The 27,383-nt window shown below is 41.2% G+C and overlaps 1 protein-coding gene across 1 annotated transcript; it reads right to left on the reverse strand.

Moving 5' to 3' along the window:
- On the reverse strand, positions 1-27,137 carry LOC121447021 (nuclear body protein SP140-like protein). Its single transcript, XM_041650000.1, has 9 exons — positions 27,001-27,137; positions 24,261-24,365; positions 22,019-22,161; positions 19,883-19,930; positions 17,791-17,900; positions 9,449-9,554; positions 2,669-2,746; positions 2,344-2,487; positions 1-1,033 (listed from the first exon to the last, which is right to left on the reverse strand). Exons 1-9 carry the CDS (start codon positions 27,029-27,031, stop codon positions 935-937), a joined length of 864 nt encoding a protein of 287 aa, XP_041505934.1. The 5' UTR covers positions 27,032-27,137; the 3' UTR covers positions 1-934.
- Between the last annotated feature and the right edge of the window lie 246 nt (positions 27,138-27,383).

Genomic DNA, 27,383 nt, shown 5'->3' on the forward strand with positions numbered 1-27,383 from the left:
TTGTTTGTTTCTCAAGACACGGTTTCTCTGTGTAACCACCGTGGCTATCCTGGAACACCTCGAACTGACAGAGATCCGCCTATCTCTACCTTCTGAGAGCTGAGATTAAAGGCATGCATCACCAATGCTTGGTTCCTGTCAATCTATTAGTAAAAAGTACTAACAGCTACCAAATCCCATCATCCTTAGAGTTACTTTTTTTCCATCCACTAGCAAATATACCACTTTGCCTATAGCTCACACAGTCATTAGCGCCTTTCTACAGGCTAATAATATTTGTTTTTTGAGCTGGCTTAACACACAAGGGCCTATTGACATGTCACAATCACCTTTTGGTTGGACAGTGACCCAACTCTAGAATCCTACCCTGAGGCTTTGCTTCTAAGACCAGTCATCTTAGGATGAGACTCCTAGAAAAAGATTCAGAGTTGAGGCCTTTTTTTTGTCTTATTTGGTGAGTTGTTTGCTCTTGAATAAGGATCTTTATAATCCAGAGTAGCTTTATAATCCAGAGTAGCCTATGTATCCCAGGCTGACATCACACTTACAGCTATTCTCATGCCTCAGCATTCCAAGGGCTAGAGCTACAGGAGTGTATCACCACATAAGTTGAAGTCTTGGAAGCTTGTGGTTTATTGTAAAGGACTCTCAGAAGTAGGGACAAGGTAAGCAACTTATGCACAGGGGGAGAGCTAAGCCAGTTGGATTTGAGGAGCAGAGAGCAGCAATCTAGCACACCCTTTATTCCAGTTGGAGGCAGGGGGATGGACCACAAGACCTGGAGGTGTGACTCCCAGTTGCAGCTGTCTGCATGTGATCCCAGAGAATCCCCTGGAGATGATGGCATCAGTAAAGAACGTTCACTGCTGCAGATGGGAAGACCTGACAGGAAAAGGACATGGTACCAGCACACCAGCAGCATCTGTGACATCAGTCAACTGTTTTCATTTGTGTCCTGAATAGCAAACACTTCCTTGAAATTCTTCTCAAACTCAAACTCCAGTCTAAGTCCCATTTCACCAAAGTTGAGGTCCTAGAAAACAACAAAGGCAAGAATGATGGTGCTCATTAGTAGTGAGACATCTCCTTCTTGGCGTTTCTACCCTCTGGCGAAATCTGTGTACTTCATGGTCCAGCCACATGTTAGGAAACAGACTTTTATATTTCTAAGAACTGGGCCTAGGAGAACATTAGAAGCAGAAAATCCTCTGACTGGAGAGATGACCCAGTGGGCTAATATTTGCCACACAAGTGTGAGGACCTAAGTTCAGATCCCCAAACCCACAGAAACCTGTATGTGGTAGTGCACATCCATAATCCCAGCCTCCACAGTGGTGATTGACAGGTTGCCATGTATCAAATCAGGTGAAATGTGAACAAAGCCCATGGTTGTTCTCTAACTTGGTCCTCATGTGTACTATGACACAAGCAGCTGCAATTCCACATGAACATAAACAGACTCAAGCACACATATACAACACACATATCTATATGCACACACAAAGATTTAAGCTAGGAGCTGAAGAAATGGCTCATTGGTTAAGAATATATACTGATTTTACAGAAGACCCAAGTTCAATTCCCAGCACTCATGGCATGGAACTGTGATATCAGTTTAGGGGATCTAATGCCCCTGGTCCATAGGCACCTAAAGTCACAAGTACTTACACTGTGCCTTCACGCGCGCGCGCGCGCGCACACACACACACACACACACACACACACACACACACACATTTTCTTCTAGATAGGATTTCTCTATGTAGCACTGGTTGTCCTGGAACCTGCTCTGAGATAGCCTCAGGCTCAGGGATCTGCCTGTCTCTGCCTTCCATATGCTAGGATTTAAATACTGTATTATCATGCCCAGATTAAACACACAGACATATTTTTTAAACTATTTAATAGAAATAGATTCTCATGTGTGTGTATATAGAAGGATAGCTTAACTTTCCTCTGTAGACAGGCTTTGAACTCTCTGATGCTGGGGACCTTTATGGTGTCTAGATATCTGCTAGATCTTATACTGAAAAACAAAACAAAAACGAAACAAAAAATACAGCTCACTGCCAGATTTTTGCTTTTTTGGGTTTGTTTGTTTGTTTGAGATAGGTCCGATAGTGTAGACAAGGCAGGCTTTCAATATAAGACAATCCTCTTAATTCAGCCTTTGAAGGCTGTAATCAGGTCATGCCCCCACTGTGTCTGGCACTCTCAAACTTACTACTTATGCTACGTTCTTACAGGAAGGTGTGGGAAACTAGACTTTCCAGGTAGCAGAAACTGAGGGAAAGAGTAACCCCGTGGAAAGAAGATGCAATGCAACCAGAGAGGGATGCTGACCTTGAATGTGGTCCTGTGATTGTGGAAGATGAGCCTCATGTCTTGCGCAAACTCTTCCACGTGGGAGTAACCTCTCTCTCTCAGTTTTTTCTTGATGATGTCCAACCACATAGCTTTCTGCACAACCTCGGACGTCTCTTTGAACTGGTGACAGAAATAGCAATGGAAGAGTGGCTGATATGGTTCAGCTTACCTTCCACAGAATGTCCACAGAAACCACAGAGTCTGAGGTCCAGGGGGATTTCATCACAATCCTACAAGTATCCCTCACAGTCATATGGTATCATGAAAGCCATTGATGAAGGGGCTTGCCACCATTACTTACGTAATAATAATATGGCATCTTGGAAAAAAAGGAGCTCTCGGAACAGCAATAGACTCTCAAAAGGACAAACTCACACTTCTGCAAGAAAAGGAGAAACAATCAAAGTGACTTAGAAAGGCAGAGTCCATTCCACACCAGAGCCATAGCCCTACCTGCACCTAGAGGAGTGATAACCAGAGCCGCAGGCCCCAGCTGCACCGATTGAAGGAAGAGATATGTAGACAACAGTGTAAGAATACACTCAACAACATAAAGATCAATACAACACCACCAGAAACTTGTGGTTCTACAACAGGAAGACCTGAATAGTTCAACAAAGATAAAGCAGAAGAAAATTATCTTTAAAATAACTTCATGAAGATAACAGAAGCCCTTAAAGAGGAAATGAAAAATTCCCTAAAATAAATGGAGAAAAAACAAACAAAAAAATTGGAAGAAATCAACAAATCCCTTAAAGAAAATGAAGAAAAAGCAATCACACGTGTGAAGGAAATGGTTAAAGACTTAAAAACTGAACTAGAGGCAATAAAGAAAACATAAACAGAGGGTATTCTGGAAATGGAAAATCTGGGCAAACAGTTGGGACCTACATATGCAAATATAAACAACAATGCAAGAGATAGATGAGAGAATCTCAGGCATTGAATATGCTGTAGAGGAAATAGATTCCTTAGTCAGAGAAAATGTTAAATCCAACAAATTCCTAACATAAAATATCCAGGAAATCTGGGACACCATGAAAAGACTGATCCTAAGAATAATAAGGATAGAAGAAGTCCAGCTCAAAGGCACAGAAAATATATTCCACAAAATCACAGAAGAAAGTTTCCCAATCTAAAGAAGGACAGGTCAATGAAAGTACAAGAAGCTTACAGAGCAGTAAATAGATTGGACCAAAAGAAACAAAAAACAAGTCTGCTCGACACATAATAAATTAAACACTAAACATATATAATAAAGAAATAATATTACAAGATGCAAAGGAAAAAGGCCAGGTAACATATAAAGGCAGACCTATCAGAATTACACAGAACTTTCAGAACTTTTTAATGGAAACTCTGAAAATCAGAAGGTTCTAGACAGACTTCTATGGAAACTAAGAGTTCAGAGAGGCCAGCCCAGACTACTATACACAGCAAAGCTTTAAATCACCATATGTGGAGAAAATAAGATATTCCATGACAAAACCAGATTTAAACAACACCTATTCACAAATCCAGATCTACAGAAAGTACTAAAAGGAATACTCCAGCCCAAGGAAATTAGGTACACCCATAAAAACACAGGCAATAAATAATCCCACACAAGGAAATCCTAAAGAAAGAAAACATACACACAATACCACCGCCAACAACAAAAACAAAAAATAACAGGAACTAACAATCACTGGCCATTAATCCCTTAATATCAATGGTCTCATCTTTAGAAAGACATAGGCTAACAGAATGGATATGAAAACAGAATCTATTCTTCTGCCACATACAAGAAACATGCCTCAAATTCAAGACAGGCATTACAGCAGAGTAAAGGGTTGGGAAAAGATTTTCCAATTAAATGGCTCTAAGAAACAAGCTGGTATAGCTATCCTAATATCTAACAAAATAAACTTCAATCTAAAAGTAATTAAAAGAGTTAAAGAAGGATATTTCATATGCATAGGAGGGAAAATCCATCAAGATGAAGTCTCAGGTAGTAATCGGAGCAACGGGGCTGTGTCCCCAGCACCCCGACTGCCTGCTAGCTTATGCCCCGAAATAATTACACAGAAACTGTATTCTTTTAAACACTGCTTGGTCCATTCTGCTTGGCCCATTCTGCTTGGCCCATTAGCTCTAGCCCTTACTGGCTAATTCTGATATCCCGATCAACCCATCTCTAATAAACTGTGTAGCTCCGGTCTTACCAGGAAAGATTCAGCATGTCTGACCTGGCGGCTTGCTTTGTCGTGCGCGTCTGCCCGGGAGAGAGGAGCATGGCCTCTCTCTGAGCTCACTTCCTCTTCCTCCCAGCATTCTGTTCTGTTTATTCCTCCCACCTATGTTTTAACCTATCAGGGCCAAGCAGTTTCTTTATTGCTTAACCAATGAAATCAACAGATTGATATATGACACTCCCACATCACTCAGTTCTGAACATCTATGCCTCAAATACAAGAGCACACACTTTTGTGAAAGAAGCATTACTAAAATTGAAAACACACATCAAACTCCACACACTAATAGTGGAAGGCTTCAACATACCACTCTCACCACTAGACAGGACTGCCAGACAAAAACTTAATAGAGAAATAGAGGAACTAACAGATACTATGACACAAATGGGAATTACAGATATCTATAGAACATTCCACCAAAATACAAAAGAATATAAATTTTTCTTACCACCTCATGGAACCTTCTCTAAAACTAACCACAAACTCAGTAACAAAGCAAACCTCAACAAATACAAAAAAATTAGAATAATCCCCTGTAACTTATTGGATCACCAAGTATTAAAGCTGGAATTCAACAATACTAATTGCAGAAAGCCCAAAAACTCATAGAAATTGAACAATCATCAACTGAGCACTGCTGGGTCAAGGAAGAAATAAATTAAAGACTTCTTAGAATTCAATGAAAATGAATGCACAACATACCAAAACTTATGGATCATTATCAAAGCAGTGCTAAGAGGAAAGTTCATAGTACTAAAAGCCTACACAAAGAACCAGGAGAAATCTCACACTAGTGACTTAACAGCACACCTGAAAGCTCTAGAACAAAAAGATGCAAACTCACCCAGGAGTGGTAAATGACAGGAAATAAAATTAGGGACTGACATTAATAAAAATAGAAACAAGGAAGACAATACAATGAGTCAATGAGACAAAGAGTTGGTTCTTTGAGAAAATCAACAGGATAGACAAACCTTTATCCAAACTAATCAAAAGGTGGAAAGAGAATATCCAAATTAACAAAATCAGAAATGAAAGGGGGAACATGACAACAGACACTGGGGATTTCCAGAAAATCATCAGGTCATACTTCAAAGACCTGTACTCCACAAAATTGGAAAATCTAAAGTAAATGAACAATTTTCTGTATCACATAGCAAAATTATCAAAAATTATCAAAAGTATCACATACCAAAATTAAAGCAAGACCAAATAAACAATTTAAATACACCTATAACCCCTAAGAAAATAGAAGCAGTTCACAAAAGTCCCCCAACCAAAATAAGCCCAGGACCAGATAGTTTCAGCACAGAATTCTACAAAAATTTCAAAGAGCTAATGTCAATACTCCTCAAATTGTTCCACACAATAGAAAAAGAAAGAACACTGCCAAACTCCTTTTATAAGAGTACAGTTACCCTTATACCCAAAACACACAAAGATGCAACTAAGAAACAGAATTATAGAGCAATTTCCCTCATAAACATCAAATGCAAAAATACTCAGTAAAATACTGGCAAATGAAATCCTAGAGCACATCAGGAAATCATCCACCATGATCAAATAGGCTTCAACCCAGAGATGCAGATACAGTCCAACTTATGAAAATTGGCCAAGGTTTAAACAAATTGAAAGAAAAAATGACATGATCATCTTATTAGATGCTGAAAAAGATTTCAACAAAATCCATCACCCCTGCATGATAAATGTCTTGGAGAGATCAGGGATACAAGGAGCATATGTAAACATAATGAAAGCAGTTGACAGCAGGCCAACAGCCAACAAAGTAAATAGAGAGAAACTCAACATGATTCCACTAAAATCAGAAACAAGACAAGGTGTTCTGCTCAATATAGTACTCAAAGCTCTAGTTAGAACAATAAGACAACAAAAGGAGATCAAGGGGAACAAATTGGAAAGAAAGAAGTCAAACTCTCACTTTTTGCAGAGGATGAAATAGTATATATAAATGACCCCAAAAATTCTACCAAGGAATTCCTACAGCTGATAAACATCTTCAGTAATGTGGCAGGATACAAGATTAACAAACAAACAGACAGACAGACAGACAATAGGGCTCCTAAATAGAGATGATAAATGGGCTGAGGAAGAAATTAGAGAAACACCCTTAGCAATAATCACAAACAACATAAAATATCTTGGGGTAACTCTAACCAAACAAGTAAAAGACCTGTATGACAAGAACTTTATATCTTTGAAGAAGATATCAGAAAATGGAAAGATCTCCCATGCTCTCAGATAGGTAGTATCAACATAATAAAAATGACAATCTTAACAAAAGCAATCTACAGATTCAATGCACTATCCCTCAAAATTCCAACACAATTCTTCAGAGAACTCAAAAGAATAATACTCAACTTCATATGGAAAACAAAAAACATAGGAACACCAAAGAAAAAAACCTGTACAAGAAAGAATCTTCCGGAGGCATCACCATCCCTGACCTCAAACTCTACTATAGATAGAACTAGCTATAGCAATGAAGCAGCTTGGTATCGGCATAGAAACAGACAGGTGGAACAACAGAATCGAGTTGAAGACCCTGACATTAATCCATGCATATCTGAACACTTAATTTTTGACAAAGAAGTTAAAATTATACAATGGAAAAAAAAAGTATCTTCAACAAATGGTGCTGGCATAACTGGATGTCAACATGTTACATACTAATACTAATAGATCCATATCTATCCCTATGCACAAAACTCAAATCCAACTGGATCAAAGAACTCAACAGAAATCCAGTCACATTGAACCTCATAGAAGAGAAAGTGGGAAATAGTATTGAACACATTACCACAGGAGACTACTTCCTAAATGTAACATGGGTAGCACAAATGCTGAGAGCAACAATTAATACATAAGACATCCTGAAATAGAGAAGCTTTTATAAGGCCAAAGACATGGTCAATAAGCCAAAACATCAGCCTATAGAATGTGAAAAGAGATTCAACAACCCCACATCTGACAGAGGGCTGATCTCCAAAATAGACAAAGCACTTAAGAAACTATACATTAAAATACTAAAAATTCCTAATTAAAAAAAAAGGGTATAGATCTAAACAGAGAATTCTCAATAGAGGAATTTCAAACAACTGAAAGACACTAAGGAAAAGTTCAACATCTTTGGCCATCAGGGAATGCATATCAAAACTCTGAGGCATCATCTTAGACCTCTCAGAATGACTAAGATTAAAACCACTGATGACAGCTTATGCTGAAGAGGATGTGGAGTAAAGGGAACACTCCTCCATTGCTGGTGGGAGTGTAAAGGGTACAACTGCTTTGCAAATCAATACAGTGTTTTCTCAGAAAATTGGAAATCAATCTACCTCAAGACCCAGCAATACCACTCTTGGGTATATACCCTAAGGATGCACACTCACACCACAGGACATTTGCTCAACTATGTCCATAGAAGCATATTCATAATAGCCAGAACCTGGAAACAACCTACATGCACCTCAACCTAAGAATGAATAAAGAAAATGTGGTACTTTACACATTGGAGTACCTTTCAGTGCTAAAACAAAACAAAATAATATCTTAAAATTTGCAAAGCAAATGGATGGAACAAGAAAAAAAAACATCCTGAATGAGGTAATCTAGACCTAGAAAGAAAAGCATCACATGTACTCACTCATAAGTGAATATTAAACATAAAACAAAGGATAACCAGCCTACAGTCCACAACCCCAGAGAAGCTAGGTAGCGAGGAGGATCCTTAGAGAAACATATATGAATCCCAGTGGAAAGGGGAAATAGACAAGATCTCCTGAGTAAATTGGAAACTTGGAGGACAACGGAAAGGGTGAGAGGGAAGGGATAAGGGGAGAAGGAGGGAGAGCAGAATGGAATTGGATGGTAGAGTTGGGGGAAGAACAAAGAGGGAGAAGAAGTAGAGACATATCTTGATAGAGGGAGCCATTATGGGGCTAGCAAGAAACCCAAATTCTCAGGAATAAACAAGGATGACCCTAGCTAAGATTCTAAGCAATAGTGGAGAGGGTTCCTGAACTGGCCTTTCATCTGTAATCAGACTGATGACCACCTTAATTGTCATCATAGAACCTTCATCCAGAAACTGATGGAAACAGATGCAGAGATCCACAGCTAAGCACCGGGCCGAGCTCCCAGAGTCCAGTCAAAGAGAGGGAGGAGTGATAAATTGAGCAAAGGGGTCAAGGCCAAGATAGGGAAACCCACAGAAACAGCTGACAGGGCTAGCAGGAGCTCACTGACTCCAGACTGACATCTGGGGAACCTGCATAGGACTGAACTAGGCCCTCTGAATGTGGGTGACATTTGTGTGCCTTGGGTAGTTTGTGGGGCCAGTGGCAGTTGGATCAGCATTTATCTCTAGTGCATGAACTAGCTTTTTGGAGCCCATTCCCTATGGAGGGATACCTTGCTCAGCCTAGATACAGGAGGAAGGGCCTTGGTCCTGCCTCACTGATTTGACAGACTTTGTTAACTCCCTGTGGGAGGTCTCTGAGGAGGGAATGGGAGTAGGGTGGGAAGAAGGTGGGAGGAGCAGAAGGAAGAGAGTGAAGGGAACTGGGATTGTTATGTTAAAAAAAAAAAGTTTTTAAAAAATAAAAAAAGAAAGACAGAGTCCATACACGTTCCCAAGAGGAAGGAACCAATGACTCAGACCCATCTGGAAGTTTCTACTACAGGAGTGTCTCTCGGTTACAGACTTACAAAGGCTGAGTTAGTTCTCTGCCAATGGGTTGTGCTGTGACTTGGAGGAGCAGGCTCCATTCCTGCTGTTCTGTCCCCAAGCCTGGGGAAAGGAGAAAGTGTGGAGTTCACAAGGGACTCACCAATTGCTCCTGGGGCGCCATCCGCCTCTGCAGTACCTCAGATTCCGGATGAGTCTGTTGGCTTCCTAAGGACTGCATCCTGCAGAAGATGCAACTCCATGGTGTCCTGAAAAGTTGGACATGAAGTCAGCAGGGGACAAGACCTGAAAACAGCCACTGTTCTATGCCTGCCACTGTGCTTTCAGAATGGCTGATGGTGTCATCTGGGAGGAGGTCCCCAGGCTCTGAGGGACTCCACGTGGGATCTTAAGCTGCCAGTGCTCTTATCACAGTTGTGGCAGGAGCCAGTCCTTGGAAAAAGTGGGATTTATAGTGAGTCGGGGAAACCACATTTCCCAACACAGGTTTCTGGGAGCACAGAGAGGCCAGGCTGTTAGATCTGTACACAGAAAATGATCATCCACAAATTTTGGGAACCTTAGACCTTGATTAGTCCATTACAACCTGGTGAAATGTGGATAGCGGTCATATTTCCTTCTTTGATGAATCAGTACAAAACAGAAGAACTTGGCATGTGCCACTATCAATCCTTTGGACAAGGGGTTCTGGTGAGCAACTTTGAAGAAAAGGCAGTAGTAGTTAGTGTGTAGACAAAGGGCCCAGCCTTTGTATCAGGAGAGAAGTCTCCCCTAACATAGAGAACATCAGCCTCTTGCTGACAGCATCTAGAAACAGCTCTCTGTATCTTCCTCTTTGGTATCTATTATTAAGAGCTTTGTTCAAGCATCAAAGAGAGAGGTAGAGCAGCGGTCACCCCTACCCAGAAGTGTCTGAGAGAGAGAGGAAGCATGCTGGTGGCCCCTGGACCAGGCCCAAAAAACATCACACAGAGAGGGAGCAAGTCAGCAGTCACAGACCCAGGCAGGAAGATTCAGAGAAATGGGAATCATGATGCTGGTCCTGGCCATGGCCCAGAAGCCATCAGAAAGAAAGGGAGCACAGCAGTGGCCCTGGCTCTGGCCCAGAAGAGTCATAGAGGGAGCATGGTATCTGTCATAGCAGCCCAGAAGCACTGACAACAGCAGTTTATGGGAACTATATTAAGAAGTCCCTCTGGGAAAGATCACTTTCCCAGTGCCACCCTCTGTATGAGAAATCCCACTGCATCAGCAACCATCAGAGCCACAGACCTGCCTGCACTTGTAAAAGCAAGGATGAGTGACCACCCGAGGCTCTGCTCTGCTTGTTCCTGGAGGAGCTATCAACAGAGCCACAGCCACCAACTGCATGAACTGGAGGAAGAGGAACCCCCTGAAGCACAAATTCCATCTGTACCGATTGGAGGAGGAGATGGGTAGACAACAGGGCAAGAATACGCTCAACAACATAAAGAGCAATACAGCACCACCAGAAACAACAAGACGTTCTGCAACAGCAAGACCTGAACATACAACAGCAGATGACACAGTGAAAATGACCTTAAAAATAATTTTATGATTGTGCCGCACGCCTTTAATCCCAGCACTCGGGAGGCAGAGGCAGGCGGATCTCTGTGAGTTCGAGGCCAGCCTGATCTACAAGAGCTAGTTCCAGGACAGGAACCAAAAAAAACTACGGAGAAACCCTGTTTCGAAAAATCCAAAAAAGAAAAAAAATTATTTTATGGATATTATTGAGGCCTTTAAAGAGGAAATGAAAATTTCCTTAAGTAAATGGAAGAAAAGGCAAACAAAAAATTGGAAGAAATCAACAAATCCCCTTAAAGAAAACCAAGAGAAAGAAAACAAACAGATAAAGGAAATGGTTGAAGAATTCAAAATTGAAGCAGAGGCATTAAAGAAAACACAAATCAAGGGTATTCTGGAAATGGAAAATTTTGGTAAACAGTCAGGAGATACAGATGCAAGCATAAACAAGAGAATACAAGAGATCAAAGAGAGACTCTCAGGCACTGAAGATACAATAGAGGAAATAGATTCATCAGTCAAAGAAAGTGTTAAATCCAACAAATTCTTAACACAAAATACCCAGGAAATCTGGGACACCATAAAAAGACCAAACCTAATAATAATAGGGATAGAAGAAGAAGTCCAGCTCAAAGGCACAGAAGATGTATTTAACAAAATCATAGAAGAAAACATTCCCAGTATAAATCAGGACATGCCTAAGAAAGTAAAAGAAGCTTCAAGAACACCAAATAGACTGAAACAAAAAAAAAAAGTTCCCTCACGACATAATCATTAAAACACTAAAAATACATTATAAAGAAAGAATATTAAGAGCTGGGAAGGAAAAAAAAAAACAAGTAACACATAAAGGCAGAACCACCAGAATTACGCCTGACTTCTCAGTGGAAACGCTGAAAGCCAGAAGGTCCTGAACAGGTGTTATGCAAACACTAAGAGACCATAGAGGCCAGCCCAGACTACTATACCCAGCAAGGCTTCCAATCACCATAGATGGAGAAAACAAGATATTCCATGACAAAACCAGATTTAAACAATACCTATTCATAAATCCATTTCTACAGAAAGTACTAGAAGGAAAACTCCAACCCAAAGAATTTAGCTACAGTCACAAAAACACAGGCAATAAATAATCCCATACCCATAAATCCCAAAGAAAGGAAATACACACACAAAACCACCAACAACAATAAAAACAAAAAATAACAGGAACTAACAATCACTGGTCATTAATATGCCTTAATATCAATGGACTTAATTCACCTGTAAAAAAGACAGGCTAGCCGGGCAGTGGTGGCACATGCCTTTAATCCCAGCACTCGGGAGGCAGAGGAAGGCGGATCTCTGTGAGTTCGAGTCGAGGCCAGCCTGGTCTATAAGAGCTAGTTCCAGGACAGGAACCAAAACCCTGTCTAGAAAAAATCCAAAAGAAAAAAAAAAAGACAGGCTAACAGATTGGATATGAAAACAGAATTCATCCTTCTGCTGCATACAAGAAACATACCTCAACTTCAAAGACAGACATTACCTCAGAGTAAAGGGTTGGGAAAAGATTTTTCAATCAAATGGTCCTAAGTAACAAGCTGGTGTAGCTATCCTAATATCTAACAAAATATACTTCAACCTAAATTAATCAAAAGAAATAAAGAAGGACATTTCATATTCATAGCAGGAAAACTCCAACAAGATAAAGTCTCCATTCTGAACATCCAAATACAAGGGCATCAACAATTGTAAAAGAAACATTACTAATTCACAGATCAAGCCCTGGTAGTGGGTACTCCACACTCACCACTGGACATGTCTCCCAGAAAGAAATTTGACAGAGAAAAAAAGGAACTAACAGATATTATGACTCAAATGGACTTGACAGACATTTACAAAACATGCCACACAAACACAAAAGAATATACATTCTTCTCAGCATCTCATGGAACCATCTCTAAAACTGACCATAAACTCGGTAACAAAGCAAACCTTAACAGATACAAAAAAAAAAAATACAATAATCCTCTGTATCTCATCGGATCACCATGGCTTAAAGTTAGAATTCAACAATGCAAATTGCAGAAAACCTACATACTCATAAAAACTGAATAATGCCCCATTCATTCACCACTGGATCAAGGAAGAAATGAAGAAAGGAATTAAAGACTTCTTAGAATTCAATGAAAATGAACATTCAACATACACAAACTAATAGGACACTACAAAAGCATTGCTAAGAGGAAAGTTCGTAACACTAAATGTCTACATAAAAAAAAATTGGAGAAATCCCATGCTAGCAAATTAACAGAACATCTGAAATCTCTAGAACAAAAAGAAACAAACTCAACAAAAAGGAGTAGATGCCAGGATATAATGAAATTGATAACTAAAATCAATAAAATAGAAACAAAGAAAATAATATAAAGAATCAATAAAACAAAGAGTTGGTTCTTTGAGAAAATCAACAGGATAGACAAACCCTTATCCAAACTAACCAAAATGGAGAGAGAGAAAAATCCAAATTAACAAAATCAGAAATGAAAAAAGGGACATAACAACAGACATGGAGGAAATCCAGACAATTATTAGGTCATACTTCAGAAACCTGTATTCCACAAAATTTGAAAATTTAAAAGAAATGAATAATTTTCTGGATAGGGACCACATAACAAAAGTAAACCAAGACCTATTTAGACCGATAATCCCTGAGGGAATAGAAGCAGTCATTAAAACACTCTCAACAAAAAAAAAAAAAAGCCAGATCCAGTGCAGAATTATACCAGAACTTGAAAGAAGAGTTAACACCGATACTCCTCAAATTGTTCTGCACAATAAAACAGAAGAAATATTGCCAAACTCCTTTAACAAGGCTACAGTTACCCTGATACCCAAACCACACAAAGATACAACAAAGATAGAGGACTACAGAACAATCTCCCTCATGAACACTAATGCAAAAATATTCAATAAAATACTGGCAAACCAAAGCCAAGAACGCATAAAATAATAATCTACCATAACCAAGTAGACTTTATTCCAGAGATGCAGGATTGGTTCAACATATGGAAAACTGAAAGAAAAAACCACACAATCACCTCATTAGATGCTAAAAAAATCCAACATCCTTGTATGGTAAAGGTCTGGAGGGACCAGGGATACAAGGAACATATGTAAAGATAATGAAAGTAATTTACAGCAAGCTAACAGCCAACATCAAATTCAATGGAGAGAAACTCAAAGTGATTTCACTAAGATCAGAAACAAGACAAGGCTTTCTACTCTCTCCATAGCTCTTCAATATAGTGTTCAAAGTTCTAACTAAAGCAATAAAGACAACAAAGGGATATCAAGCAGATACAAATTGGAAAGGTAGACATTAAACTATCACTTTTTGCAGATGATATGATAGCATATATAAATGATGCCAAAGAACTCTAACTGGGAATTCCTACAGCTGATAAACATCTTTAGTTATGTGGTAGGATACAAGATTAAGTCAAAAATATCAGTAGCCCTCCTATACACAAATGATAAATGGACTGAGAAAGAAATCAGAACAATAGCATCCTTCACAATAGCCACAAATAATATTAAATATCTTGAGGCAACTCTTACCAAACAAATTAAAGACCTGTATGACAAGAATTTTAAGTCTCTAAAGAAAGAAATTGAAGAAGCCATCAGAAAATGGAAAGATCTCCCATACTCATGGATAGACTGGATCAACATAATAGAAATGGCAATCTTACCAAAAACAATCTACAGACTCAAAATTTCAATACAATTCTATAGAGACCTTGAAAGAATATTATTCAGCTTCATATTGGAAAAACAAAAAACTCAGGAGAGTCAAAAGAATTTTATACAATAAAGGATTTTATGGAGGCATCACAATCCCTGACCTCAAGCTCTACCATAGAGCTATAGTAATTAAAACAGCTTGGTAGGCATAAAAACAGACACAAGGAACAATGGGATTGAACTGAAGACCCTGACATTAATCCACACACATATGAACACCTGATTTTTGACAATGAAGCCATAAAGGTACAATGGAAAAGGACAACATCTTTAACAAATGGTGTTGGCTTAACTGGACGTTGACATGTAAAAGATTGCAAATAAATCCATATCTATCACCTTGCACAAAATTCAAGTCCAAGTGGATCAAGGATCTCAAGATAAAGCCAATAACATTAAACCTGATAGAAGACGTAGAATACAGCCTTGAATGTGTTGGCACAGGAGACCACTTCCAAAATAGAACACCAGTAGCACAGATACTGAGAACAACAATCGATAAATGGGACATCCTGAAACTGAAAAACTTCTGTAAGGCAAAGAACATGGAAAACAAGACAAAACAGCAACCTACACAATGGGAAAAGGATCTTCACCAATTCTACATTTGACAGAGGGACTGGTCTCCAAAATACATAAAGAACTCAAGAAACTAGACAACAAAATGCCAAATAATCCAATTAAAAAATGGGTCAAGAGCTAAACAGAGAATTCTCAACAGAAGAAGCTCAAATAGCCGAAAAGACATTTAGGAATTGCTCAGCATCCTTAATCATCAGGAAAATGGAAAACAAAATTACTCTGAGATACCACATTACACCTGTCAGAATGGCTAGGATCAGAAACACTGATGACAGCTTATGTTGGAGAGGATGTGGAATAAGGAGAACACTCCTCCACTACTCGTGGGAATGACCACTTATACAGCTACTCTAGAAATCAGTATGGCAGTTTTATATAAAACTGAAAATCAATCTACCTCAAGGCCCAGTGATATCACTCCTGGGCATATACCCAAATGATACTCAATCATACCATGAGAACAGTTGCTCAACAATATTCGTAACAGTATTATTCATAATAGCCAGAACCTGGAAACAACCTAGATGTTCCTTAACTGAAGAATGGATAAGGAAAATGTGTTATATTAACACTTTGGAGTATTTCTCAGCTGTAAAAAAAAAAAACCATGACATCATGAAATTTGCAGGCAAATGAATAACCAGACTATAATTCGCAGCTCTAGAGAAGCTAGAACTTTCTTCCAGTAATTAATGCAGATGCAGATATCCACAACCAAGCTCCAAGCCAAACTCTGGGAATCTAGTCAGAGAGGGAGGAGGAAATACATGAACAAGTGCCACATCCACGACTGTCTCGCCTGTGTGACAAAATGCCTCTCAGGTGGTGGCCGCCTCAAAATGAGGGGCTCTTGCTTCCTGGAGCTTGACCCCCGGCGGCTCCCTGGCAGTCTGCTAGAGTTGTGGTACCTGATTAGCCTCAACGACCTCGTTCACTTTGTTCCTGGCGATGGTTTCTTGCATTGGCTCTGCTATCTTTTTTTTTTTTTCTGTTCTACTTTTCTCTTGACAAAAACTTAATCTGTTCAAGGAACCAGGAAACATTCCCAACGGCTCCTTAAATACAGAGGAACTGATGTGTCAGTCCCCTCCCTTGATTCAGGCCCTTAATGTTTTTTTGTGTTTTTTTAAATTTTTTAATTTATTTATTTATTAAAGATTTCTGTCTCTTCCCCGCCACCGCCTCCCATTTCCCTCCCCCTCCCCCAATTAAGTCCCCCCCCCAGCCTGAAAAGCAATCAGGGTTCTCTGTCCTGTGGGAAGTCCAAGGAACCCCCACCTCCATCCAGGTCTAGTAAGTTGAGCATCCAAACTGCCTAGGCTCCCACAAAGCCAGTGCGTGCAGTAGGATCAGAAACCCATTGTCAGGCCCTTAATGTTATGATTAAGACTCTGGCTCACTCTCTGGGGGAATTTACAGATACCCTAGAACAGAAAGAGCTCATGATAAGAGATTTGGTAGAAGATGGGTGAATTATGAAGGAAAATGTATGGAATGGCATGAGTTACCATTTATGGAGAGGCCAGCCAGAATGAGAAACCCCTGGTGCATTTTAGATAGGAAAAAAAAAGGCAGGCTATTCTTGATAACATGAAGCCAGCCATCCAATATTGGAGCAAACCCTGGGGGTGGAATCCTGAAGAATGGTGTTTGGGTTACCTTGGTTACCTTGAGGGCAGATATGATTTAGGGTCATGAGAAAGCGCAGTTGGTTAGTGGTGTGAGACAAATTTCAAAGAAAAGCTCTGCCTACCTGGCCCTAACCACAAGACTTGCTTAGAATAATCAATTGTCTGTAATCATTTTTCTATGGAAGCTTTGATGTCTGCCAACTTCCTTCTGTAATCTCTTAAAAGTGATGTTAGAATTTTAGTAAAATTTCAGCAGATTCAAATCTCATTAGAGTTGTGCCTGTCTGTCATTCGCCGAATCCTGGGTTCTCCTAAGCCTTCACCCCTGTTCTCCCTTGGTCTTCGATCTCCAAGAGAGTCAGTCCACGACAAACAAGGGAGATTAAAATCATGATAGAAAAAAAAAATCTACAGAGACAGCTGAACCAAGCTCGTGGAAGTTCAGAAATGCTGTACAGCTGTTGATCCTCAATAGGACCAAACTAGGTTCTCCATATGTAGGAGACAGTTATAAAAACTTGGGATATCAGAGGGGCCCCTGATAGTAGGACCAGAATCTATCCCTGGTACTTGAGCTAGCTTGTTAGAGCCCATTCCCTATGAGAGGATGCCATGCTCAGACTTAACATATAGGGAAGGGGCTTGGTCCTGCCCCAACTTAATGTACCAAACAATATTGATGCCCCATAGGAGCCCTTACATGTTGGGAGGAGAGGATAGAAGGTGGGCTGGGGAGTGAGGTGGGGTGAGGAAGTGGGGTTGGAGAGGAAACTTTGGTTGGAATGTAAAATGAAATTTAAATAAATAATGAATAAACAAACCCTTGCTCACCCCCCCCCATATTGAGGCACAAACTCACAATCTACAAGGGTAATGTGTGTGACAAGGAAAGGGTGTCTAGGAGGACACAGAGAAGGAACCACATCTCACTCACATCTCAGCCTCCACCGTGGGGATGTGACACTCTTCATGGAAGGCTCTGGAGCAAGTGTCACAGCAGAAGAGCATTCCTCCATCCCGACACACTTCACATTCATCTGAGTTCTGCATGTAGAAAGTAGAACTTTTACATCACTGAGAGATGAGACCCACAGAGCCACTACTGTGGTAATCCTCAACGTGAAGCATTTACATGAACCTGCAGGGGCATGGATGCTTCTTCCTGGGACACTAAGGAACAACTTGGAATGTAAATTGCAGAACAAGACTTGGTGCTCTTCAGTGAAGTTTGATTGAAGGGAGCCATGAACCAATCCCAAAACAATCTTCCTTGGGAAACCAAAGATCCTGACACAGAAAGACTAGCAACAAAACAAGATTTTACATAATCTGAAAATTTTTTCTATCATATACAAAAAATGAGTTTCTGAAATAAAATATTAAGTCCATTTTTCCACATAGCAATGGCATCAACTCATCAAAGGGAGATGTACTGGGAATCCAATTTGATGGAGTAAACTAAGAGAATACCACATCCTGTAACTGAGCCATGAACATACAATGAATTGAAGAAAGGGTCTGCAGAGGAGTGTTTTAGACACTGGGTTCTGTACCTAGAGAGCCCTGAGCCTGTGGTGGGGACTCTGAGAAGTCAGGGTATGAGTACAGATGACCAGCCAAGTGGGTATAAAGCAAAGGCTGTTGGAATCTTGTAGAAGATTCCACATGACCCAAGAAAACGTACATGTAAGGCCTGTAGTCACTTTGGCAATTGTGCATTAAAAGATGAGTAAATATGGCTTCACTTGGGAAAAGAGAATCCAGGTGTCTCAATACAGATGTTAGCATACAGAATCTGTGGTTCTGGTAACCATACCGGGCTGTCTGACACACACCAGCCATCACCAGAAAGCTTAAATGATCCTGTATGAGCTGGGAAGTTGTCATGTGACACCGAGATTGACAAGAAAGATTCCAGAACCCATGGCTCTGAGCAGATGAAGAGGCCCTAGCAGGATTATGAAAGTGGAAATGGATCGTGGCTTCTCTTTCTCTGAGAATCCTGTTCTTACTCAAAAGAAGAGGCAAGCGCCCCTGTTGCTATGAAACATTGCATTCAAGAATAAAAATGGTTCTGTGGGTTGGACAATTCTATCTCATTTGAGTCATTCAGAAAGAGATACTCTTAGAATTTAGAGGAAGGTAGAGAATATGGACTTTGAAGTAGTCATTGACCAGGTTGGGAGGTAGTTTCCTTCTAGGAAACTGAGTGATTGATATGTCCCAGTGGTTCAGAGTCCAAACCAGCGAGACAGCAATGCAAATGACAAATAATACACAGACCTGGAGATCAAATTCTCAGTGAGCTATGAAACTCAGTGTGGAGTGTTTTGCGGCCCATTGACGTCTATGTCTGTGATTTTTTTATCATCTCCAGCTCAAAGAAGTCAACACTAAAGGAAGACCTGACCTTACACACAGCCTGAGTGAAGACACAGGCTGAAAACATGAAAAGAAATAGTAGAGGAAGGAAGAAGAGGTGACTTTATGTAGGGATAAGTCCCGCCCCTTAAGGGGCGTGTTCGCCTCGGGCTAATGTCTGCCTATAAATTTGGCAAGCAAGCTCCGAGCTCTCGCTTCTGCTTTCCTGGTCTCCGCGGGAACGGTGGTTCTGTAAGTCTATTTCTACATTAAAGCTATATATATATATATATATATATATATATATATATATATATATATATTTAAAAAAAAAAAACGTGGGGCTGGAGAAATGGCTCAGTGGTTAAGAGCATTGCCTGCTCATCCAAAGGTCCTGAGTTCAATTTCCGGCAACCACATGGTGGCCGGGCGATGGTGGCGCACGCCTTTAATCCCAGCACTCGGGAGGCAGAGGCAGGTGGATCTCTGTGAGTTCGAGACCAGCCTGGTCTACAGAGCTAGTTCCAGGACAGGCTCCAAAGCCACAGAGAAACCCTGTCTCAAAAAACAAAAAAACAAAACAAAAAAACTTTAAGTATGACAACCCAACCGAGACACCATAAAATAAGAAGCTTTGTGAGTAAAATCACGTGATGAGAACTCACCTTTTTTCTCTTGCCATAAATTCGTGGAGAATTGGGGAGAAAGTTTCTCTGCAAGATAGAAGGATCCGAACATGTAGTTATCTGTATTTCAGAGGTGTGAATTGGGAATTGAACCTCCTTCCAGAAGTTCTGCCTGGATCTTCCATTCAGACCCACGTTATCTGACTCCATTCCCCTCTCATTGCATACAACTTAGAGACAGATGCTGGCCTGTGGCAGCTGGAAAGACGTCACATCTCTCTTCCTCAGTTCCTGGGAATTTTCCCTCACAATCCGTTGTTCAACCATTATACAATCTCTGTTCCCACCAGACACAATTCAGCTTGTTCCACACCAGGACTAGGCAGTTAACACACACGTGTTTCATGCATATAGGGTGTTACATGCTCTTATGAATTTGGAGCACATGACAGAAAATGTGGTTGTGGGGAGATAGAAGAGAAAGTTCATGGAAGAAGCCTCTCTCTCTCTCTCTCTCTCTCTCTCTCTCTCTCTCTCTCCTCCCCCCCCCAAAGGTTTCTTTTTTTTTTTTTTTTTGCTGGTTCATGGTTTTAATTCTAACACTCACAAGGCAGAGGCAGGCAGATCTCTATAGTTCAAAGCCAGCCTGGTCTATGTAGCAAGTTCCAGGACAGTCAGGGCTACATAGACCTCGTCTCCAAAAAATAGAAAATAAAGAGAGAAAGAGAGGGAGAGAGAGAGAGAGAGAGAGAAGAGAAGGAAGAGAAGAGAAGAGAAGAGAAGAGAAGAGAAGAGAAGAGAAGGAAAGGAAGGAAAAGAAAAAGAAAGTAAGAAAGGAAGAGGGAAAGAATAAAGAAAGGAAATAAATGAAAGGAAAAAAGGAAGGAAGGCAAGAAGAAGGTTGAATAAGCCATGTCTCAAAGGTTTCTTTGTGGAGGTCTAGCCATCCTACTTGCTCTGTAGACCAGGCTGGCCTCTATCTCAGAGATCCACCTGACTCTCTGCGTCTGCTTCAGGAGTGCTTGGAGTAAAGGCCGGTGCCACAATCACAAACACAGAGAACCAATTTCAGTTTAAGAAGGGTCTCTGGGAATTGGGGGACCAGGGTAGTTAGGAAGGAGAGAGATATTTAAGCTAAGAATAACAAGATAAATACTAGATTGCTGGATAGGGAGATGAGGAAATCATGTCTATGATAGTCTATTCCTAATAACATTATAGATGTGTCCTGCTTAGTTTGGTTGTCAACTTGACATAGCTAAGAAGAGCAAACATCATTTGAAGAATCATCTGTCTCAGATAACCTATAGGCATGTCTGTGGTGGCATTTTATTGATTGTGGATTGATATAGTGAGTACAAGTCCCCTGTGGGTTGTGCCATCCCTATTAACATGAGACTATGATGAATAAGAAAAACAGCTGAACATGAGCCAAGGAGCAAGCCAGTAAATACTGTTCTCCTGTGCTTTCTACTTCAGTTCCTGCCTCCATATTTCTGTCTTGTGTTCCTGCCTTGCCTTCCCTCCATGATGGACTGCCACCTGTAAGCCGAATAAACTCTTTCCTTCACCAGGTTGCTTTGGGTCATAGTATTTAGCATGGTAACACATCATGCAAAGTAGAACCAGAGGCTGGGGTTAGCAGAGAGCTGACATCTTTCTTTAGCCTACTTGAAGCGCTGGGTTCAACCGCTGTACACCAAATAATGCTGACAATGATGATGATCATATATTTCGTCTGCCATTTCTAACCTCGGGGACATCACTGATTCCTTGTCTACATTTCAAATTTGAGGTCATTAGGGTAGCATTAAGTTCCTGCAAAATCCCCCTGTATCCACACAACTGCCTTTGGTGCAGCTGCTTGCATGTCTATCTCTAAATTCCCTTTCACTTGTCTGACGGTCAACTCCTCCTTTGGTGTCAATGCAGAAATTTCTCTGCAAGAACCCCAATCTAGAATGGCTATTCCCTCCTCAGAGATTCTGTATCTATCATTTGTCAACACCAGCAAGGTGCATCCCCCAGAAATGAGGCTATGGATGTGGGCTGCCTCTCTTCTGGGTGACAGGAAAACCTGATCGGCATCAGGGATTCCCCATATCTAATAGCTATTTGATCTGTAAACAGTGCAAGAAGAAAAGGCACTGACCCTCCCCCACTCCACTCCAATACCTGGATCAGGAATTTCAGGGGCCAATTGTAGCAGCGCACACTCAATTTCCAGTTTTTTGATCGTCCAAGGCCTCCCAAGATTTCAAACTCAGTAGGTGTGTACCAGTCCCCAGCTTCACTCTGTATGGACTTCATGGAGATCCCTGTAAGACCACAGTAGACTGATCATGAGCCTGCTTTGTCCCTGGAGCTCAGATTCGTGGCCTCCCACCACACTAGAACTGGAGCCACCGAGACTGTGCTCAAAGTCAATAACAGAAGAGTCGCCCCCCTCTCTGGCTTCAGGAATCCCAACTCAGCCCTGGAGTTCCCTAACAGTCTTTGTTGAAGCCTTCCATATTTCTGATTTTTATGCCTGAATCAAATGGCAATTGCCACCAACAAACCTTTTGATACTACTTCAAGGTCACCGAGAAAAGGACAAGTAAGTGAGTGACTACACAGGGTGAATGGATTTCAGTGAGGTTGAGCTCTCCTGCTAGAGAACAACCAGAGTCTCAGAAGGACCCAGGCAAGGTGGAGGTGGGGCCCTCAGCTCAGAGCTGAGGCTGGAGTCTGCAACTCGGGAGTTCTGTGACGTCACTCTCTACCCAAATTATTGAGACTATTGAAGAGAAGTTCACCCATCCCTGTAGTCAGAGGTAGGTATCATTTAAACACAAATGACATTTTATCCAGCAGAAATTTAGATTATTTTTTTTTTAAAAAAACTAGTCATATGCTTGGCATCTTCCTTATTATTAAAATGCAAACAAAATTACATTTGATACCGCACCAAGGTGATGATAATAATAATAGTAATGAAATAACAACCATTAGTATAGGAAAGTTGGAGGGATCCTGCATTTCTCATGGGACTATACAACAGTAAAGTCACCACCAAAATCATTTGGGTGATTCCTTACTGAGTTCACCGTATGTATCATTACCATGACTTAGCAAGTCCACCTCTGTGTATGTGCCTCAAACTGAGTGTGCCTATTCCTACATATGTTGTACTCAAATTCTCAAAACAGCATTGTTCATTAATCCCAGTGTAGAAATAATACAAATTGATGAATGAATAAAGAAAATGTGACCGGGCCCTAAAATGGAATATCGTATTATTTGGCAGTTAAAATATATTATTGCATAAACTACACAGACGAGGCTTGAAATCACCATGCTGAGTGAAAGCAGGCGATCATACTGGCATGTGTCATAGATGTCATTTGTATGAAATGTGTACAGTAGGCAGATTTATAGAGCAGGAACTAGTCGGTGGATGCTCAGTAGGGCAACGTGGGCATAAACATCAACTACTAATAGACAGAGGGGCACAAACACTTTCTCATTGTAATCTCTTATGATGTATAAAAGAAGAAAACCCCGGGGGCTGGAGAGATGGCTCAGCTGTTAAGAACATTGACTGGTTCTCCAGAGGACCCGGGTTCAATTCCCAGCACCCACATGGCAGCTCACAACTGTCTGTAACTCCACTTCCAGGGGATCTGACACCCTTACACAGGCAAAACAACAATGTACAATAAACAAATTAATTAAAAAAAAAAGAAGAAGAAAACCCCATTATTGGAGACTCTAAATGCTGAATTATGTGGTATGCGATTATAACTCAGTAAAGCAACTAAAACAATGAAATCTGTTGACTGTCATTCACAGGCTCATACTAAATGAACTCTGAGGTGAAGTCCATCATACTATGTATCTTTGCAAACCTTTAAGGCATATAATTGCAGAATATGTTATACCAATAATACAAATTAATCCTCATGGATATACTATGGGTCGGGCTTTATATTATTGTCCTCTATTTAAAAACAAGTAATTCCATGCCCAGAAAGCCCCGCCCATACAACAAAAAGAGACCTCTTCTCTTGGCAAAGCTGAGTCTGGAACTTGGGTTCTCTGATTCTCAATCCTGTGATGCTCTCACCATGACAAGTGCCCTGCCCTGGTGCTACTGACACAGGGATGTGCAGGCAGAGGCTGAGGGTCCCTCCCCATTTATGCCTGACTGGAAGGAAAATATGCAGTAATTTCCATCTCTGGAGGGAAGTTTCTCTGGTTCTCTGGGCATCTCATGGCTCCATCCATGTTACTGTGAGCATCTACTAGGCATGGTTTCTTCAAGCGTTAGGATCCCTCCTGTTTTCAAGGCACCTCCCCCAGTTCCTTAAGCAATTCCCTTATTGCTTGTGATGTTTTTATTTAGCAGTTGTGAATTAAAACCCACGCTACCTACCTTGCTTGAATCTGTCCTTGTGTAATGTTCCCTTTGCGTCACCACACGTCACAGGAAGCAGCTCAGCACTGAAATCTGCATTTTCATTTCTGTGCCTTCTTGGAACTGAAAAAGAAGATTTCTTCTTTTGTCTCACTTTGGAGGTGTGTATGCTCCCTCCTCTCTCCCATTCCTTTAACACTAGGAACACTTTGATCCTCAGATCTCTAACTTCTAAGTCTTTCTTGCAAATGGCACATTGGCTATGTAACGACAAATATTTTACCCCTAATTAAAAAAAAAAAAAAAACAGAAGGCTTTGGCAGAGAATTTTGGCTTTGATAAAATTGTCCTGATTCTAACTCTGGTGACCACCACTGATTGCTACGCGACCATGAAACAGACGCTGTCTGACTGTTTTATTGTAGTAAAGATGGTAGAGATGGTTCTCTGATCTCCATTTGAGCCTGACCTGGCTATCAGCAACCTAGCAGAGTTGGGTGGGATCATCTCTACTTCCCCTTTAAGTTCGTGCTGCTCCATTTCTCCCTGAGGCACTGAGAGCAAACACAAACCCCTAAGCTGCCTTGCGGGTAGGCTGTGCCTTCAGTCAGTTACTGCCTGCCTAGACCAAGCAAAATGAATTAGAAGGTCACTGCTCTTACTGATGTTGGTGACAGTGAACTGTGGTGCTGACCTAAATGTCCGTCAAAAGCAGGCTGGTTTAAAACTCACGGTAAGGACTGACCAGATGGCTCACTTAATAAACAAGCCAGCAACCAAGGTGGATGACTTCACTTGGATCCCCAGAAACCAGAAGGGAGAAGGGAAGAACCATCTTCTCTATGCTGTCCCCTGACTTCATGACACATGCACAGTTATATACGTATGCACACATGAACAAAATAATAAAAAATTATGGATCTTTCGGCTCATATACCAGACCTCTGAATAGCAAGTAGCTATTAAAGAGAATAATGTAAATGTATGTGTATTATGGTGAGGACCTCACTAAGGAAAGCTTCTACTCTTTAATAATCAATCAAAGGATCAAAACAGAATATTACAAAATGAAAATGCACATATGCATTTATGAAAACAAGTAATACACGGAAATACACAGGAAAAGATAACGGGGCTGGAGAGATAAGTCAGTAGTTAAAACCACTGGCTGCTCATCCAAAGGACTGGTTCAGTTTCCAGCACCCACGTCTGACAGTTCAGGACTGTCTAACTCCAACTACCTGCAGACGATCAAACACCTCTTCTGGCTTCCAAAGGAATCTACCCCAATGATGGTTCTCTCTCTCTCTCTCTCTCTCTCTCTCTCTCTCTCTCTCTCTCTCCAGCTCCCTCTGCCCTCCCTCCCATCTATCTATCTCTATCTCTCATACACACACGTGCACACACACCAAAAAAGGGAGTAAAAATGTTTCAGAAGATAGGGAAGATCCAGGCATGACGAGCACAACGTTAATACCAATATATGGGAGGCAGAAGCAAGTAGATCTCTGCTGTGAGTCCCAGGCAAGCCTGGTCTACATAACAAGTTTCAGGACAGCCGAGACTATATAAAAAATAAATAAAACAAGACCCTGTCTTAAATTAAAAGAGAGAGAGAGAGAGAGAGAGAGAGAGAGAGAGAGAGAAAGCTTGAACTCAAGACTAGGAGCTGTGGGGAGTATATATGGGGGACACTTAAAGTGGCTTCATCCTTTCTATATTCCACAACATCAAAAGCTTCTAAACCACATTCTGTTGTGCAGGCCTGTAATCCCAGGATGTAGGGAACTGAATGACAAGTTCAAGGTCAGCCTGGGCTGTAGAAGGAGTTAAAGGCCAGGGTGGGACACTTAGCAAAACCTTGATTCTAAAATCTTTAAAATAGAGACTCGTAGTCAAGCACTGTCGAGGCCCTAGGTTCAATGGCAATACTGGAAATGTATCACTTCCTGTGCAGTAGCAAACACCCTGACAGGCACTGTTTCTGAGGAGCACATCTGATCACCACTGCGGAGCAGACAGAGGTCGACCATTTCCTTGTCAGAGGAGTCACCCTCCTAGGACAGGACACTGAAGTGAAAATAAAAACGTGCAGCTTGCCATGGCCGCTGCTAGCCAGGGCCTTTCTTGCCTTTTTTTTTTTTTTTTTTTTTTTTTTTTTTCTTCCTGGGATCAAAATCTGACAGGGAGAGCTCAGACCAGGAGTGAGCCTGGGACAGCTTCCTAGGTGACAAGTCCTGCCAGACAGGTAGAAAACCAGAACAGAGGGGAGCCAGCTGCTGACCTGGAGACTCTGCTATTTGAATTTCTTCCCTGAGGTGAGTTAGTGAAAGCAGGGAGGGGCAGAGTTCAGGAGGTAACACTCAGAGTTCACGAGATAACCACAGAACCGGTCACAGACGTCACCAGGAGTCCCCTGACAGCTGTGACCTGAGTCTGGTGACAGCTGACGGTGTTGCACACAAGAACATTAAGATTGTGGGTTGTGGCAAGCTGGCCTTGCCGGAGGGTATCTTACTCAGTTCCAAAACTCCGAATGCTCTTGCTGTCTGTCTCTCTGTCTGTCTGTCTCTCTGTCTATCTATCTCCTCCCTCTCCTTCCCTCCCCTCTTCCTCTCTCTTGTCTCTCCTCTCTAACTACGGTACAAAGCTTCTTCACGTACAAGGCTTTGGGCTGACTGAAACTACAGCCACTTAATCAAGACATGAAATCACCCAAGCTGTCAGAGGGCAAAGTTACAGAGGGAGAAAAACGCACCTGGTGATGATCTGCGGCTGCTATTTTTCATCTCTCAACTCCTGCCAGGGGCCTGGGAGGATGAGCTCTGATCCCTTGCTCTCCTCAGAGGCTTCCAGACTGTGAATTGTGACCCACAGCTGAGGACAGGAAGTAGGTCTGAACACTAACTCACCAGAAGAGGCTCCGCCCAGATGAGGAAAAGAAAACAAAAACGAAAGTATTTCTCTAATCTCAACTGTGCTGCTCAGAGATACTGTCCCTTCTTTCTTTCCTGAAATGTGGTGACAGGAGGGGGAGAGGGGGAGCCAGTGGATTAGTGGGTTACAAAGGGGCACAGCAGGGACTTGCAAGGCCAGCTCCCAGGAGTGCCTCATTTATGCAAAGATGGAAAAAACAACAAC

This window comes from Microtus oregoni, unplaced genomic scaffold (genome assembly GCF_018167655.1).
Source record: "Microtus oregoni isolate MIOR12 unplaced genomic scaffold, Mior012 000004F_ref0000308, whole genome shotgun sequence".
Lineage (NCBI taxonomy): Eukaryota > Metazoa > Chordata > Mammalia > Rodentia > Cricetidae > Microtus > Microtus oregoni.